Source organism: Euprymna scolopes, chromosome 6 (genome assembly GCF_053919585.1).
Source record: "Euprymna scolopes isolate OS-2025 chromosome 6, ASM5391958v1, whole genome shotgun sequence".
NCBI lineage: Eukaryota > Metazoa > Mollusca > Cephalopoda > Sepiida > Sepiolidae > Euprymna > Euprymna scolopes.
In genome coordinates this window covers 22,672,277-22,691,323 of record NC_136487.1, presented here as the reverse complement: position 1 = coordinate 22,691,323, position 19,047 = coordinate 22,672,277, and the positions used below count along the sequence as shown (strand labels likewise).

The 19,047-nt window shown below is 34.2% G+C and overlaps 2 protein-coding genes across 9 annotated transcripts in view; one reads left to right on the top strand and one right to left on the bottom strand.

Annotated features, from left to right (window-relative positions):
* Nucleotides 1–7,711, bottom strand: part of LOC145277565 (copine-3-like) — a 153,068-nt gene extending 145,357 nt beyond the window's left edge. The window contains exon 1 of one of the 2 annotated variants that reach the window (XM_080129050.1): nucleotides 7,568–7,711. The gene's annotated coding sequence lies outside the window, so the exon portion shown is untranslated. The remainder of the gene's footprint in view (nucleotides 1–7,567) is intronic. The other variant, XM_080129049.1, reaches the window with a different exon arrangement.
* A 205-nt stretch (nucleotides 7,712–7,916) lies between these two features.
* LOC145277562 (protein IMPACT-like) overlaps nucleotides 7,917–19,047 on the top strand; it is a 70,275-nt gene continuing 59,144 nt past the window's right edge. For 5 of the 7 annotated variants that reach the window (XM_080129041.1, XM_080129042.1, XM_080129038.1 and 2 more), the window contains exon 1: nucleotides 7,917–8,034. In XM_080129041.1, the coding sequence (XP_079985167.1) occupies nucleotides 8,005–8,034 (30 nt within the window). In that variant the 5' untranslated portion in view covers nucleotides 7,917–8,004. The remainder of the gene's footprint in view (nucleotides 8,035–19,047) is intronic. The other 2 variants (XM_080129044.1, XM_080129045.1) reach the window with 1 other exon arrangement.

Sequence of the window (19,047 nt, the reverse complement as noted above, 5' to 3'; positions counted from 1 at the left end):
CATTTTTATCCAAGACGTAATGGGATTTTACCCCATGTTGAGGATGGTTTCAGTTAATAATTATAGTTTCCATTATGATTAATTTTCATTTATCACAGGATGACATTACATTTGTAAGGATTTTTCATTTGTTCAAAACATGTATTTTTAGTTATACACTGTTAAAATTGACTTCTGGAAACAAGACAAAATTTTCTAATTTGAACTTTGAATAGTCATAATTTGGTGGCTAATTGTGCTAACAAAATAAATTTGATATTAGTGTTTATGTTTTTGCATGAAAATGAAATTTTAATTTGAGATACTTAATTATGTAGATATGAAGAAAAATTGAGTTCAAGTTAGACTGTATAAACCAGAAAAAAAGTGAGTTTTTAAAGACAGTTCAATTAAAATAAATAAAATGACAAAACCCAAAATTAGTCTTTATTTTTTTTTCATCTTATGAATTGTGATAATGGAAGCATCTGAAAAATGGTCACTATGAAAATAATTCAATTGCTTAAAAGTAAGCATTTTTAGAAAAAATACATCTTTGTTTTTCTTTTCTTTTTTATGGAAATCGCTCCAGACAAGACATGATGACACTTGATGCAAGGAGCTAAAGAAAATTTGCCAACAATAAGTTAAATGGAATAGATTCTGATCCAGAAAACAGCAATTCTTATCTCTTTGTCAGAAACATCGCTACTGGAATGTGAGGACTAAAGGACAAAATGAGGGAGACGAGAATTACACAGCTGCCAAAAGTAAACACAAGAACCACTTCCTACTCTCCTTACTTTTTACAGTAAGGAGTAAATATTAGAGTTAGAGCAAGAATATAGAATGACTATTCAAAGTTAGCTGAAAATAAATCTAACCATTTTTAGACATTTAAAACCTTAAGAATAAGAAATAGAGAAGTCAGAGTTAAATATCTTGTTTCTACATCTAGAGATTCTAGCATTACAGACCATGTAAAAATCAACAGAAAAAATATGACAAGCAAAAAAGGATAATCATCATAAAGACAATATTTATCACAGGAAGAAAAGCATTGCAATTTGTTGCAGTTGCACGTGTGTGCTTGTGTGACATTTTGTACATTGATAAAACTTATAGTCCGTTGACTTAATGAGTGCTTTTTGTCAAACTTCTAGAATGACGTTTCTGAATTTCGTCCAAATTCCTGAGTTTGACAGGATACACCTGAAGAAGGTCGGCGGTTACATTAATCGAAATGTTATGAAAATGACACTCAAGATGAGAACAGTAGTCCAATGAATCCAAATAATACTTCTAGAATGAATTTAGTATTGTAGTAGTTAATGATTATTAATCCCTAATTGTGCATCAAATGGATACCATAATACTTAGTTTGCTGCACCTTATCATAATAAAGGTCCATACAAAATTTCAACCAGATTGGACCAGTAGTTTCCAAGAAAAAGTGGAATGGAGAAACAGACTAAGAGAAATATATTATAGGTAGCAATAATGTTTAGGTGCTGTTAGTATGCTGATGATGGTCGCGTTTGCACTCAACAACGTGTAACATACGAAGTGCCTTAAATAACTTTCCAGATTTTTTCGTATTGGCACTTTTATTGATAGTGCACATATAAAACTGTAGTCCACTTCAAAGTAATCTCCTCCGGCTGAAATGCCCTTGTACTATTCCAACAACTTCTGGAAAGTCTCATGGAAATCCTCTTGTGTGAGAGTGTCGATGACCTTCCTCACGGCCTTTTTCATCTCCTCAATTCTCATAAGGACAGCCTCTAAAGGTTTTCCTTGAGCTTAGGGAATAATCAAAAGTTATGGAGAACAAGTTCTGGACTATAGGGAGGGTGAGAAATTGTCTTGATGCTGATCTTGGTCATGACAACATCTTTCTTTCTGATCTTCTCTGAGCATGCTTGGGACAAACTTCGGACTAATGTTCCCTCACAGACTCCCTGTCTTCCTTGAATCTCTTATGCCACTCAAAAACTAATGCTCAATTCATGCAAGATGGTTCAAAAGCAATCTGAAGCATTCCATACGTTTTTGTGGCATTTTTTCCAAATTTAAAACAAAATTTTATTGCATATCATTCTTCTAAAGTGTTTTTATGTCGAGATTGCATTATTGAAATTCATCAGCTGTGACAATCAGGCTTTAGTAGAGTGTATTCCAATTCCTGCTGTAGCTGTTCATTTGAACCTGAAATCATAAAAATTGGTAAGTCATCTCATAAGATGTATAGCAATAACATGCTGGATTTTCAGGAGTCTACAAATAAGTAAATAAGTTCTTGATGAGCCGTTCCATATAAGTTATTAAATTTACCAAATTTTCATTACTAATGATTACTATATTGACCAATTTCTACTGTACACTCTTTAACCCTTATCCTTGAGTGGCCTCTGGGCCTTGATAATGTGGTGATGCCTTTGTAAAAAACAAAAAAACAAAAAAAAAAAAAACAATTTTAAATGCTTGTACAAAATAAAGTCTGGAAACTTACTGAAGATACCTAATAGTGTAGCATTGTTATTATTGCCAAAGAAGACAAAATAAGTTTTGTTGCTTTTGATGTTAATAGTCCATCTTTTGTTCAGAAGGATGAAAAATTAGTTAAAACTTGGGCGTTTTTATTGACACAAAGTGCCAGTAAAGAATGCCAGAGCTTCGTGTGGTATTGTACATATCTTGACTTGATCTGCTTATTTCCCTGTTCAAACCAATGTTTTTCTAGACAATCTCTTAGAAGGTTCTAGATTCAATCGTTTCTTGGTATGCACAGATTTAATTGGTTAGTCTGTGCATTGGCAGTTACGTGACATATACGCACTTCATTTGAATTGCTATCCTCTAGATCAGGGGTCTCCAAAGTTTTTGTATAGCGAGCCATTTTGCTGACTTCTTAGAGCTATGCAGATGAAAAAAAAAAAAAAATGACCTGGATGTATTTTATACTGTTTGCTCGCTAGCTTTGCTTTTTAGAGAAATCGGTTCTCCAAAACCTCATTCTTTTAATCATTTTCTGAACAAAAAGAAAAACCGCTATTTTCATAAATTTTCATTTTTTACATTTTCCTTGATTATTTTTACACTTTCCACAAGAACTCTGCAGGCCTGATTTGGCCCACGGGCCTTAGTTAGGAGACCCCTGCTTTAGATGCTAGCATCTCCAAAAAGTTTGTTGTATAATTTAGAAAATGAAAAATATCAACACCAGTTAGTTATAAGCATGAATAAATCCAATTATATTTGTATTGTGAGAAATTTTCCATGTACAACAACCATATTGTTTTTGGCCGCCTACATGCTTTGTAAGCCAAGCTGTCATTGGTTTAATTTGAATGCGCCAAATCTTGTCTTGGCGCCAATTTGTATTCATGTATTATTTTTTCAGTCTGAGAATGAACACGGGAAACAGCAGACTCATAACAGCGGCGCTCTGTCTACAGTGCCAGGATGTTACCTTCTTGAACACCATACAGTGGGTGAACGAAGGACATTTCTCTAAATACAGAGACAACATAATTGCTGAACTTATTCTACCCAATGAGGATATTCTACTGTGTTTGGCTTGATATATTTGATTATAGGTATTTATTCCGATTTCTTCCAGAGACCACGAGGTCCCAAAATATGCCATATTGGGCGCCAACATTCACACCATGCTCACCATGTACAGCATGGATTCTTCTAAAAGGAAACCTGAACTAACATTCCCACAGAGGAATCAAACCAAAGGCTCCATGCGTATGGATAGCAAATTCAGACACTGTTTTTGCAAAACACTTACTCTGACCAAAGATCTTTCATTTCTAATACATTGTGAATAAAATTTGAGTTTTAAAAGTATGGCTTTGTTTGTGGAATTTCATTTGCTATCTGCAGGGAGGAAATTGAGCGTGTGAGAAAGAAATTTCTCACAGTATACAAGCTTTCACTCCTTTTTGTTTATCTCTTTTGTTTACACGTAGGAACAATTATGAGAAATAATTGGAGATTTTTGTTTATAATCCAAATCGCGGAGTTGATTTTTCTTCATAACCCTAACCCTGCGTAAGGAAGGTAGATGAAATGAAGTACCCTGATTAATCGAAGAATTTAGTTTGACATAAATTCGTACTAATCGAGTAATGGACTCGTATGTTACGAAGGCCACGAGTGGACTCATTAAATCGTTCAGCTGGAGAAACCACGCCCACATTACTATTAAATGCTAGCATGTGCGATGTTTGTTCTAATTCTCAGTAGAAACGGAAACTAACGGCCACACCTTCGCATCGTAATAGTCAAAGAATAAAATAGGAAGGAATTTGAGGCACGGCATGTTGTTGTGACGAATTTCTTTCGGGCATTTCTTAAAACGGTGTTTATTGCAGAGAAGCTACCATGCCACCTTTTTAAAATAGTATTTTCAAGTTTTATATCTTTATTAAATTGTTTGGTGAAAATAAAAAATTGTTACAAAACATCCACCTTCTCTTCCCTATGTTAAGAATGGATTTCTAAATGATTACGATATTATTTCAGTGCGGTAACTTCTTTGCATAAGTACTCTAAAAAACTAGTTATATATAACCGGCGTTGCCAGAGAATCTTACTTTCATTTTTGTTTCAATTTTTTCCTTTTTCTTTTTTTTTTTTGGATGAGATTTTGAAAGTTAAATTGCTGCTTCTACAGAATTTGAACCCAAGCAAATCTAAAACTGAAGTTAGTTTAGGATTTAAAAAAAAGGGGGGGGGCAAATTCTATAATTATACCGAACTTTTTTTTTAGTTTTAAGCTCGACAAACGTTGGTTTAGTTTTGGTTGAATTAGTTTGGTTGGATTTATAGAGATTATTTATTAATACAAACATATGTAGAATGATAAAACGAATTTTTTAAAACCCTATTAAAAATTTGATGCTTCTATTAGCAGCATCAAATTTTTTTTCTTCTATTAGAAGCATCAAATTTTTTTTTTCTATTATTAGAAGCATCAAATTTTTAATAAGGTTTTAAAAAATTCGTTTTATCATTTTACACATGTTTGTATTAATAAATAATCTCTATATCTATCTACTATTATAAAAAAAGGAACTCTGTAAGCGAGAGTTTGTTCCCTAGAGACTCCTAAACGGTTAGGCCATTTTTATTATTTTCTTTTGGAAATTTCTCACAAATGTACTTTAAGTGCCTGACAATGTTTTTTAAATAAGTTTTGTATCGGAATGTCTTCGATAAGTATCGATAATTGAAAAATCCGATGAAAGAAAGAACAGGCAATTTTGACTTTTAACAATCACAGGTACATTTGAGAAGTTTTATTACTGCACAAGACGAAAGGTCCGGCATATAAAATCAATAATAGGTTCTTTGATATGACAGGGGCGCGTTCAAAATTAATGTTTCTATTTAAAGCACAAGCACAACTAAAGCATGATACTTGACTTTTGCGTTTTAAACTTTAATTCAAACCATTATATATAAAAATAATTTTATAAAATTAGCAGTAGGTTCTCTACAGTGCAATGTAAACTATAATGTATTACGGAATAATTCACTGCGGCGAGACACGAGGCATGTGAAAGCAGCCTCCCCCGTGTATGGCCGACACCGCCGAGATATTAATAGTGTTAATAATATATCTCGGCGGCCCCAGTATGGCGCCATGGCGGTAGCCGGTGGGTTCCCAACTAGAGCAGGCAATCAATCGATTTGATTGAAAAATGGGCGATTTCACGGATTTTGATGACAATAAAATATAAGGTGAAACATTAAACAATGCATTCGTTAATCCTCATTCAATTCCGGGCAACGTCAGGTCTCCCTACTAGTTTATTAAAAATAGTAAACGTGCAAGTTTCGTAGAGGCAAGGAACACATAAGAAAAATATGCAGTATGCACTTGTTATCGCGCTATTTTAAAAGTTTTTTCAGGTTTTCAAGTTTCACGATATTTTCATTTTTTTATTAAATTGTTAGGTGGAAGCACAGAATAGTAACACCCTCCCCGGTATACCCCCTCCCTAGGTTAAGATGGCTTTCAAATTAATAAGGTTATTATTTCAGAACGGTAACAAAAGTGCATAAGTACCGAAAAATTGCCACACAAATTTATTAATGCAGTAAAGAAAACTTAAGTAGCGATATTACTCTAAAGCTGATCTCTTTTTCTTTTCGAGATATGCAATTTTAAATACAGGGAACTTTTTACAATAGACAAAAAAATGAAACAAAACGAAAAAGTGGTAAAAAACAAAAAACAAAAAAACAAAAACAAATATATAATGAATAAATGTTATCAAATGTTACTCTTCTACCTAGCTGGATAATTTTTAGTGTTTTAACTTATTTTAAAGCGTTTATTCAGTCCGAAAGACAAGTAGTGTCGAGTGTTACGTGAGAACGAGAACAAAATGGCAGAGATGAGAGGGTTCAGGGTCACATCTTTGGAGTCTCGATAATTGCTCAAAAATAGAAATTAAACCAAATACTGGTAGAAACCCACCCAATAAATGTTACTGATATTTTATTTCTCTCTTAATATTGACTTTTTCCTTTATTTTATTTATTTTTACCAAAATAGGTATTCATGCATTTATGTTACCGTGCTGAAATAATAACGTTATTTAGAAAGATATTCTTAACATTCTGTACTTTCTTCAGTTTAACTTGAAAATACTATTTAAAAAATAGCATGGTAACATAAGTGCATAAGTACCAAAAATTATAATATTATCTTAAAAACGGAGTGATATTAAATTAATTATTTATGGATAGCTTTAAATTGTAATTACATTTCCAGATGTAATGGTTAAAAAAAAAAAAAAAAAAAAACTATAAATCGCAGAGAATGGCGTTTTAGAAACTGGGACGCTGGAAACGTACACAAATGTTTAAAGCACCATTATCGAAAATTAAAAACTATTTTATTTTTCCAAAAATCTTTCCTTAAATGTAGTATTTGTCAATGATTTACATTTTATTTCACAAAAGAAAATATAAAAAGGCCGCGGCCTTTAATTCGAACGCTAACCCTAACCTCTAGCCCCCCCCCCCTAAAAAAAAATGAACAGGGTGGAGAGTGCGTTTATTTTTTTACTCCTCACGTGGGCAAAAGTTGGGCACAAAGTTCATTTTTAGGGGAGAGGGAGTATACCAAAAAGTGAAACTTTTTATATGGGAGTCCCGTCGGCACTTCCCAGCGAATACAGGAGCCTAATACGACAACAAGAGTCAATTATTCCACACCCTCCGAAGAGAGGAGGTAAAGCATAGGAGAATGTTTTCTTGGCACAGCACAGATACCGTTTGAAAATACTAAACAATAAAACAGGCTGGTCTTTCTCTTTGAGCAGTTAAAAACAGGTTGCCACAAATAAAGCTGCTTATTTTTATTTTTTTACCAAGTAATTACTGATACTAAATTAAATGTGCAATTTGAACATTATTGCAAACGCCAAAATAAATAAACTCACTATCGGCAAATAAGACATTGTCACACGAGATTTTATACGCAAACAAAAATCAATGTTGTTGATGTTAATAATAAAAATAAATAAACCGTTACAAAAAATGAAGAAAAAATAATACTTACAATGAAATGTTTATATTAATCACACGCGAGTATATACGATCCAAAACGCCCGAAAGAATTCCAAAAAAATAAAAATAAAATAAATAAATAAAAAGTGGACACTTGACAGTGAGTACACCGCTTTGCACTAGTTACAAAATAATAATAATAATAATAATAATAATAATAATGACGACTTAAGAAAATAAAAACTATCCTAAAACATTTAAAAAAAAAAAAAAAAAATGATAAATAATAGATGGCAAAATATTTATTGTATTACACTCAGTTTAAATAGATTATTATTATTATTATTATTATTATTATTATTATTATTATTATTTTTTTTTTTTAGACGAAGATGGACTCGGAAGATTTTATGAATGGAAATTATTTTTGTTGTGCACCGTCTGATAAAGTTTTAAGAGTTATCGAGAGAGAATGACGTGTTGACAGCGATGGAGAGAGAAGATAATCTAACCAGGCAGGTCATATAACTAAACAATATTAATTCTATAAGTTTAATCATTAATGTTAGACATGATCATATATATATATATATATATATATATATATATATATATATATATATATATATATATATATATATATATATATATATAAACCTTTCGCTATACAAAACTTTTTTTTTTAATTGATCACACGTTGACTTACGAAGTTATAATACTTTTTGTTTTGTTTTTTTTCACACTAGGTCTAATCATGGCTATTAGAAATTTAATCCTCGACCCCTCCCCCCCCCAAACCCCCATTCCTGTAATGATCCGGCCCCAGTTGGTTTTGTGGTGGGAGTTTTGTGCAGTTCTAGGAGGTCCACCCTTCCAGGCCTTGCCTTCTCTTTTTGACAAGGGGTCAGTTTATTGGTAATCCCCTGAGGCGCCCTTACCGGGGAATGCCGACGGGGCTGCCGATGCACTTTTTGCAGCTCAAAGTATTTCTCTTTGGAGACGCTGATTTTTCAATCCCCACTTTCCAATCCTGGTGTCTAAGTTCTTGCAGTGGGAGTGAACTAAAAACTGGCGCTGTTTTACAATTTGTCATTGATCTGAGGAAGACAACTCTCTTTTATTAAGAGATTCGTTAATTTTTTTTTTTTTTTCATCTCATAATTTAGGACGCTAATAATGCTGTCAGTAAGTTTTCACGAGCGGTTTACAAAAACATACTTTTATTTTTTTCGTTTTCTTCATTTTTTTTTTTTTTTTGAGGAGGGTATTCAATTATAGAACTTGTATAGTTTTTAACGGGTGCTTCTGAGAAGCGCCCGTTAAAAACTATACAAGTTCTGCAGTTTCATTAACCGTTTTCCGTAAGTAATGTGCCGACATTAACCAGCGCCACAACACCTCTCCCACCAGTGTAAACAATTTTTGTGAAATATTAAATGGTTCTTTTGCTCGATTTATGCCAACGTGTGTGAGATATTCTCTCACCTCGGTTGTGTCCTTAGCAGAATGAAAGAAAACAGTCAAAAAATCACAGCAGGCTTACCTTTAAACTTCAATGTAAATTTTATTAAAGTAAAAAGATCCAAATTGTAAAAGATGTGCCATCTTTAGCTATCTGCCGAGCAGGAGTCAGGACTGGTAACACCCGGAAAGGTCCATGGTTTATCTTCGCGTAATGCAGGATACAATACTCTATGCTGTTCGAAGAATAGCTGCAACAAGTCGATGAGTTAAGTGATGCCTTCCAAGGATGAATGCTGAGAGTCTGGTAGTCATCATGGAGTTCACTGTGCATAACCGTCTGAATCGCCAAATGTAGACCTTAATTTCGTCTCTGAGAGATATTATAAGTAATGATGAAAGTCAATCAGTTCACAGAGCACAACAGTGTGCGATGAATATAATATTTCGCTCAACATAAGGGCATTAGTGTTTGCAAATGATAATAACATTTCGCCCTACATTAGGGCATTAATGCATCTCAATGAGACAAAGGGGTTTTGCAGCTACAAGCCCCGAGTGAGTTTTCATACATCCATTTCGACCTGTTGTTTGTGTGAAAACTAGTGGGCTGAAAAGATGAATTTAGCGCCAAGAATACCCTCGGCAGTTAGTAAGAATAATCAATCTGATAGGTTCAAACAAAATCGTGGGCGGTCAAACCGACCAATGAAGAGCCTGCTTATTTCTGCCGAATTTCTTACATGAGTTACTTATGCAAGAACTGTTAATTAAACTGCAGAAGGACCTGTTAAAAACTATACAAGTTCTATAATTGAATACTCCCTCCAAAAAAAGGGACAAAAACATAAAAGTACGTTTTTGTAAACTGCTTGTGAAAACTTACTGACAACATTATTAGTGTTTTAAATTATGAGATAAAAAAAATGAATTTTTTTTTTTTTACATAGGCATCACCACTTATCAAGGCCTTGAGGCAGCTCGAGAATAAGGGTTAAAGAGTGTACAGTAGAAATTGGACAATATAGTAATCGTTAGTAATGGAAATTTGGTAAATTTGTTAACTTATATGGAACGGCTCATCTAAAACTTGTTTACGTTAGACTTGAAGACAACCATATTGTAATCAGTTGGAAAGCAGAAAAACGGAAGACAATTCCATAGGCATGCAGTTCTAATAAAGAAGCTTTGCTCATGGAATCTACGTTTAGGTTTAGGTATAGATAAAGAGTGGGGGAAACTAGTGATAAGGATTTCTGCTAGACGAGTATTTCTTGTGAAAGTTTGGCGATGGGGGACCATACATTGGAGCTCAGCCGAGCACTTTCCATGAAAATAACAATAAAGCAGAGACAAACTCGCAACATCTCTTCTGTGAGAAAGAGGTTGCAGGGAAGAGAAAAGGACATCCCCTACGAGGCTACAAAGTATATTTTGAACTCTATCAAGGCAGGATAAGTCCTTTCTAGCAGCTCCTGCCCAGATGTGGCAACAGTACTCCATCCTTGGACGTACCTGGCTCTTATATAGATAGAGAATTGCATCAGCAGTGAGATATCTACTGGATCGATAGACGAATCCCACCATTTTTCCAGCAGCTTTGGCAATGGATTTAATGTATGTGTCCACTTAAGATCAGGAGTAAAAGTCAAGCCCAGAAGCTTGTCAAAACATGAGGCCTCCTGAAGACGAGAGCCATTCATTTCAATTGATGCCAGATGTGGATCAGAGCGTTAATGATGTAAAGATAAAAGCTTGGTTTTAGATGCATTAAAAGTAACCAGCCACTCCTTTCCCCATTGTTACACATGCTCAAGATCAGAGGAGAGAGAATCAGAGAGAACTTGGTCATTTACGGTCTGAGATGTGCTACCATAGATAGTAGTGTCATAAGCATAAATGTCTATGAATGATGTAAGGATACAATTTGGAAGATCATTAATGTAGATCAGGAAGAGAGTTGGGCCCAGGATGGACCTCTGAGGGACTCCAGCATTAATACTGAGAGCTTCTGATTTCTGCCCATCAACCACTACTCTTATGACCCTATCAGAGAGAAATGATTTAATAATTGAGAAAACATTTCCAGCTATACCATAGCTGGAGATCTTGTGAAGTAAACCTTTATGCCATACTCTATCAAAGGCCTTTGATATGTCAAGAGCAATTGCCCTAGAAAGGAAGCCTCCATTGAGAGATTCACTAATCCTATGAGATATAACTGTAAGCACATCTGCTGTAGATCTAGCAGAACAGAAACCATATTGCATGTCACTAAGAAGGTTATATTTGCTGAGATGGTTGATTACTTCTCTATTTAACACAGATTCCAGCAACTTACTCATGATGCACAGGAGACTTATTGGCCTGTACTGAGAGGGAGATGAGCGATCACCTGAATTCTTACATACAGGGCATACTGATGAGATTTTCCAGGGTGATGGGAAGCAATTCTCCTTAAGACAATGTTTAAACAGTTTTGTAAGGATGGGCACTAGTTCTGGTTGAAGTCTTTTGAGTACTATAATTGAAATACCATCAGGGCGGGTTGCTTTACTGGAATCAAGGTTTTTAATTAGCTTGCCAACATCACGTACAGATATTTGTATATCACATAGCGTGTTTTCTGATACAGGAGGAAATATTGGAGGTTGGCGGCCTTGATCGCAAAGGGTAGAATTAGCTGCAAAGTTCTTGGCAAAGAGTTTGGCTTTGTCTGATGCTGACGAGATTACCTCAGGTCCATTGATGATAGTTGGGATAGAGCACACGTTCCTGTTCAGGATTCTGTTTGCTATTTGCCAAAACCGATGGGAACCAAGCTGCTGCTCAGCTACTTTGGACTTAATGAACTAACTCTCTTGCGTTCGTTATAACTTTTTTACAGTGGTTGCTGGCAGTCCTGAAAGCAGCTTTAGTCTCAGTACATCTATTACGTTGGAAGCAATGGAAAAAGTGATTTCTATGCGCAATGGTAGCAGCACATTCCGGAGAGAACCACGGCTGGCTGTTAGATTTTTGCTGGAATTTTTTTTGAGGGTATGAATCGGTCTATACCTACAATTAACCATTCCGTCAGGTCTGATACTATAGAGGACACATCCTTTTTAAACATGGAACGCAGAGATAGATCTGATATAAATGTACAGGAGCTATCCCAGTCAGCCATAGAGTATCAATATACTGTACGATGGAGAGGTACATCTGAGGACTTATTACATTTCATTTTTATCTTAACTGATACAACAGACTGGTCGGAAGATCCAAGTGGAGACAGAACGGAAGCTGAACACAGTTCAGGACAAATTCTGAGAAAAAGGTCTAAGAGACTTGCATACTGGCCGTCAGTATCGGGCACACGGGTGGGTTCGTGAACAATCTGAGTGAGGTCATAAGCAATGGAGAAATCATGACAGAACCTCCCCTCATCATCGGTCTTGTTTGAATGAGTTAACCATTCCACATTGTGAACATTAAAGCCTCCACAGACATGAATATTAGCTGAAGGGTAAGCAGATAGGACGTTGTCAATTTTCTCAGATATGCTTTGAAAGATAGTAACTCCGCTGTTGTGGGGGCGATAGAGAGCAAATATAAATGCAGTAGTTTGAGCAAGTGCACCTGGAAGCACATATAGGGTAAGTTAGGATCTTCTCTGGAGATGTCCCTACCACATGGAAACCCATCTTTTATATAGGCACATATTCCATGGCGATCTTGGGGGTCAGATTTGGAAGTTAAGGTAGAGTATCCTTTAATGACAAACTCATCTAGGGAAATAGTTTGTCCAATGCCAGTTTCACTTAGAAATAATATTTCTGGTTTAGTCTCCTTTAATTGGGTTTCAACCTCTGGAAGGTTAGAACATAGACCCCTGATGTTCGAGAAGGAGACAGGGTAGTGGGGGTCTACGTTAGAAGTTGGAGATCCGGGTTTAATCGTGTATTTTTTATTGAAACTTTTCATGATGGAGTTTTGGGAATTGTGGACTAGGTCGACTGACTTGTTTGAAGCAGGGCAGAGAGGGAAAGTAAGAGAGAAATAGAAATGAAGAAATATTTTTTTTTTTGTAGCACATGAAAAGGTAAAGCCGTAATAATTACCCACTAATATGGCATTGAGAGGTCCCACCAGAAGCTACTGCATGGTCCAGAATCCATTCACCAAATGGCAATACAGCAGCCCCAGTACTTTGCAGCTGCTGGTAGGATAGCCTCCTTAGTGGTTAATCCAAGGTTTGGATCCCTGACTATCAGGCAGATAACGTCAGCCCAGATAAAACGTTTACCTCCAGCACCCTTACTAGTGACATGGCAACAAGGATAGACATAGATACGGAAAATTTCGAACATCTCTGGCAACTGTTCATGCAAAATACTGCCAACCTAAAAATACAGATTTTTCTTCTCCCTTTTTTAGAAAAATCACTCATTAAAATACGAGGACTGAATGACAAATATAGAGAATTGAGAGTAACGGGAGCTGCCGATAACGCATCCACAATGCATTGTCTACTCTCCATTAAAAAAAAAGAAAAAAATTATTAAGTATTTTACTTAATAAAAGTCTATTTGGCGTGTTTACGGAAAAGTATGGTGAAAGATTCCCCTCTCACTAACTAAAAATGAAGAAAATTGCCAAATCTGTTATGCTATCAACTTGGAAAATATAAACATTTATGAACAAGAAAAGTCTATTATAAAAAAAATAAAACAATACATATTCCAAATGAACTCGCCAGATAGAATCAGCACATTTTTCCACGAGAAAACAATTTACACAAATGAATAAAACAATGAAATAAAAATAAAGATTAAAAACTAAAATAAATATAATATTAGCACTTGCATCTAGAAAAGAAGTACTGCAAAATTCATAACTTAACTGCTATAATAAACGTCCTTCCCGGCTGCAAATAGGAATTGATTTTGCTTGAAATAAAATTCAGCGATTTCATTTCATTTCTTAGTAAAAGAGAGTTATCTACCTCAAAACAATACCAAATCGTAAAACAGCGCCCTAAAAACCTTCAATGTGACCCTTAGGTAAAGCTGAATCCCACCCACCCACAAACACGAAACTGACAATCTGACTTTATGATGCAGTGGAAAGTTTGTAAATAAGTTATAATAACCCTGGCACAGGGACTTTTCAGCTTACACCAGAGTGGTAGGAGGCCATTTTCCTAGGTATTACCTCCTCATTTTTGCCGATCACCTGACAAGGCGTCTCACCAAGGAATTGGTTAAGTTTCAGCCGACTTTGTTTGCATTCTTCATCAACTGATTATTCTGCTTTATGATGAATGCCCTGGAAAGTTCACTTTTGATTAATGTTTACCAATTTTAAAATATCATGAAGAAAAAAAAAACAAATAAAAACAGCCAAGTTCGTTTGCATGGTATTTTAAAACTGGTAAACATTAATCAGAAGTGACTTTTCCAGAGCATTCATCATGAAGCAGAATACTGCCAAAGAATGTAAATGAAGACAGACAGAACTTGATTTTAACTAGGGAATTTTATCAGGATTTATTCCTGACAAAGTTTGAAGCCATCCAGAGTTCCAGACAATTCGATCTTTGTTTGTTTTTTTTTTATTCATGACTAGTTGTAAAATACACTTAAGTATGATATTTTGATTAATGCAGATTTCATATTTATTATTATATTATATTGGACTCAATATATAGTAATGATTTAAAAAGTTAAAAATAAACAAATGACTGGTGTGCCACCACCAAGAATCAAAACCAAAATGCTTAGCTTACAATTTACTTTTTCCTTTGATGTTAATGAAGACATGCTTACCGCAAGGCTAAAAATTAACACATGTTACGTATGCATATTTTTAACGCCATCGTTCGACCTTCACCTGGCAAATTCCATTTTTTTAATTTTCTCACTTTTCCCCGGCTAAACCCCAAATATAAAGTTTTGTGTGGGTTTGAATACCTTGTTTATTAAGTTTCATGTCTGTCGACCAAAACCTGACAGAGGAGTTTGGTAGGCAACATTTTTTAAACAAATATATATATATATATATATACGCATACATAAATATATATATATATATATATATACACATACATAAATATATATATACGCATACATAAATATATATATATATATATATATATATACACACATACATAAATATATATATATATATATATATATACACACATACATAAATATATATAGAAAGAGGTTTGTGTTTACTATAACCTTTTTATGCAAATATAAATATAAAATAAGTATAAATCATCTGCATGAATATAATTACACGTAATAGTTAACTAAAAATAATCATCCCATAATAAAACCGAAAAAACTAAGAGGGAATTAATTAAAATGAATTTTTAAAAGAATATGCAAATTAGCTAGATATTTTGCAGATAAATGCAACACATATAACAAAGTTGTATTTTCCTTCTAAATAAACAAATAAAAGCTTTGCCTTTTTTCTTCTTGGTCTTCGGGCCAAGATCTTTTTTTTGTTATCAAAGTGTAGTATCTGTTCCGGCAAATGCTGCAATCAAAGTTATATGTGGGGGCAACCTCACATATAAGACCATTGCTCTTAAGCAATCAGTTTTGGTTAATGTAGAGTAAACCCTTCATGCCAATTATTACTATCCAGTTCTCTCTCGGGGGGAACTGGTCTTCCTCCCCTCACTCTCCACATAAAAAACGGCCTTGTGCCTAATTTAGTCAGTTGGGAAGCAAATAAATAATTAAATAACTAAATAAACAGAAAAAAGAGTTTTTAGTCCCCCGACAAAAGGAGGGTGAACCTGTAGATTCACCCTTGTCCATTCGTCCGTCCGCACTTTTCTCAATAACCATGCCTTGAAATTTTTTTAAATTTTGCGCAAACATTAAACATGTAATGAGTCAAAAAGTAACAGAACAGATTTTCCGGGAAAACTCCGGTTGCCCCCTTAGGGGTGCCTTTCAGGTTAAAATGGCTAAAATTGACACTTTTGCACTTATTAAAAAAAATTGATACCTTAGATTTTTATAAAACTTTCTGAAAAGTTGTAACTAACTGATTTCTATATAATTTTGTTTGTCTATACTTCGCGATAAATCTTGAGTGTGCCTCTTTTAGGGCTAATAAAAATTTGTCCAAAATTGTCTGTGTAGGTATATTTAGCAGTTTTGCATAGTGCTGAATTCAAATTTAAATATGTTAAGGCCTTGGGGACTTTTGGGGCTAAATGGGTGGGTGGGTGTTGGGGCAAATGATGGACTTAGTCATTTCTTTTTTTGCATGGTGCAGAACTCAAATTTACATATGTTAAAGCCTAAAACTGCACTGTTTGTTCATTTTCACCAGGATTTGACGTCCCCTGCAAACTTTTGAGGCTAATGGGTGGGGGCAATGTTGGACTTAGTCATTTTTTTATGCCTCGTTCACTGTGCATTTACGGGGCACCATGCATGCTTCACTTGTTATTTACTTAATTCACTTCTACTTTTCTTCAAACATAGTAAAATATCAGTAAAAACCTCTTAGATTTTTGCCCATTTGATATATAACGTTTCTCTGTCCGTTTGTGTGTCCATATGTCTCTCCCTCTCCTCTCCCACACACATGCACACTCGTATATACACATACACACCCATGCATACATACATGCATACTAATATACACAAAATGACTGATATAAGGGAAAAGCATTGTTTTTGAGACTAGAGTGTGGGTGTTAAGTCTCAGAATGAGTTTCTTTTCATATTGTCTTCTTTTTTGTTGTATCCAAAAGTTGGAGGCTATAAGGGTGCATTTGTCTATGCTGTGGTCTGGGAGGATGTAGTGCATTGCTACTGTGTGCTGTATGGATTTGTCCTTAATTTTTTGTTAGTGAGTAATATATATATATATAAGTGACTTTTGTTTAAGGAACGGTTTCTACCAAACTCCTTTGTCAATCTTTGGTCTACAGACTTGAAACTTGATAAATAGGGAATTTGAACCTATGGAACAAATTCAATTTGATTTTCAACCAGAAAAAATAAAATTGTAAAAAAATTGGAACTTGGCAGGTGTACGTCAACTAACGTGTTACTTTTACACGTGTGCAAATATACTTTATACATTTAACAACGATATTTTTTAGTTTTTGTATGTGTACCGACATAGTGCAGATGGTAATGAATTGCACTCAATTCATATATTTTTTCAACTTTTGAAATCACTAATATACTTGGGTACAATATAATAATCAATAAAGTATCGGCTCTATAGAAATAAATACGAAATCTGCATCAATTAAAATATTATTTTTAAGCGTATTTTACGACTGGGTCACGCCGAGGGCCACAACTATATATTAGGTACAATGTAATAATCAGCAGAGAATTGGCTCTATAATAATAATAAATAGGAAATCTGCATGAATTAAAATATAATATTTTCGCATATTTTACGACTGGACCATGCCGGAAGGGAGCACTACTATATACAGGGTCCTATATGATAACCAATAGAGAATTGGCTCTATAATGATGATGGATACGAAATTTGCAGAAATTAAAATATCATAATTAAGTGTATGTTATGACCAGGTGGTCTGCTAGTATATATATGTGTGTGTGTGATTTTGTCTGTCTGTGGAACGGTCTCAATCAAACTACTTTGTCAATTTTTGGCCTTCAGATTTGAAACTTGATATATGGAGTATTTGAAGCTGTGGAGCAAAATTGATTTGGTTTTTAGCTGGAAAAATAGCTGCTAATGAGTCAAAATTAAAGAGTTAGAACTTTGCAAGTATAGTTTGATGTAATGTGTATGCTGTACATTTATGCAAATATACATTTATATGTTTGACTGCGTTAATTTGTCAAGTTTGATATGCATGTGTAGTTAACTCAGATACTATATATTGGGTACAATATAATAATCAATAGAAAATTGGCTCTATAATGATAAATATGATATTTTAATAAATTAAAATATCATATTTAAGTGTATTTTATGACCGGCCAGCGGCAGGCAGCCTGTAAGTTGTATATATTCAGGGTGTGTCACGGGAAACGGATGTTTTTAAGGAAAACAAAACTCTGCAAATATTTCAACAAAAATTTTATAATGTGCATAAAAACATTTACTAAACTATGCCATTATAGAATATTTAAAATCGAAAAATTATGTCTGACAAATGATGGCCATTTTATCGAGCACAAATTTGAAGTCGCTTTCTAAAGTTTGCCTCCACTTTCACTAAAGTTTCTTCACCTATGTTTTGGATACATGACGACCAATGTTAAATCTTTGTTTGAAGAGGCATTGGGTTTTTGTCAATGATTCACCATTTTTCACGTAAGTGTCATAAGCAAACGCATGGTGTTCACGACTCCATGGTAGCATGGGGGCAATGAACTGAAAAGAAAAGCAATTCAAAATCAATAACTAAAATAAAATTTAACGTAAAAGATAAACAAATAACAACAAACAAAACGGCATCTTAAGCAGGTTTAAAGAGTACCTTTCTCACTCCCTATCCCATACTGAAGGAGAGCAAGGAGCATTTTAAAAATATCCGTTTCCGGTGACTCACTCTGTATATTAAAAACATATTCTTGTTTCAATTTTTTTTAAATTGACGAAAATTATTCAAGGCAAAAGCTCAATAAATATCAATTTTAACAACAGATCATATATAAGTAAACAATGATATATAAAATTCTAACAACAGATTCATTTCGTAAAGACTTGGTCATTTGTACTTCACATAACATTGTTTCTCCATTCTAAGTAAGTTGCACTCATTCTTTCATCTTAAGATTCTACATAAAATTAACATTATCCTTCAGACTGCTTTCTAAACAAAAAGAAAATCTTGAACTATGGGATTCTTTTCCATTTTTTTCTCCCTCGCTATAATCTTCATTCTATATTATTTCTTTTTGTTTTGTTTTTTTTGTTTTTTTTTTGCATTGCTAACTTTTTTCTTTTATTTGTATTAGTTCCAGCTCTGAAAACTATTTTCTCTTGCATATGTATCTTGTTTGATCTGCAATCCTGTTTCGTTTGTTTTCTTAATAGACATGTCCCATAGATTCTTTT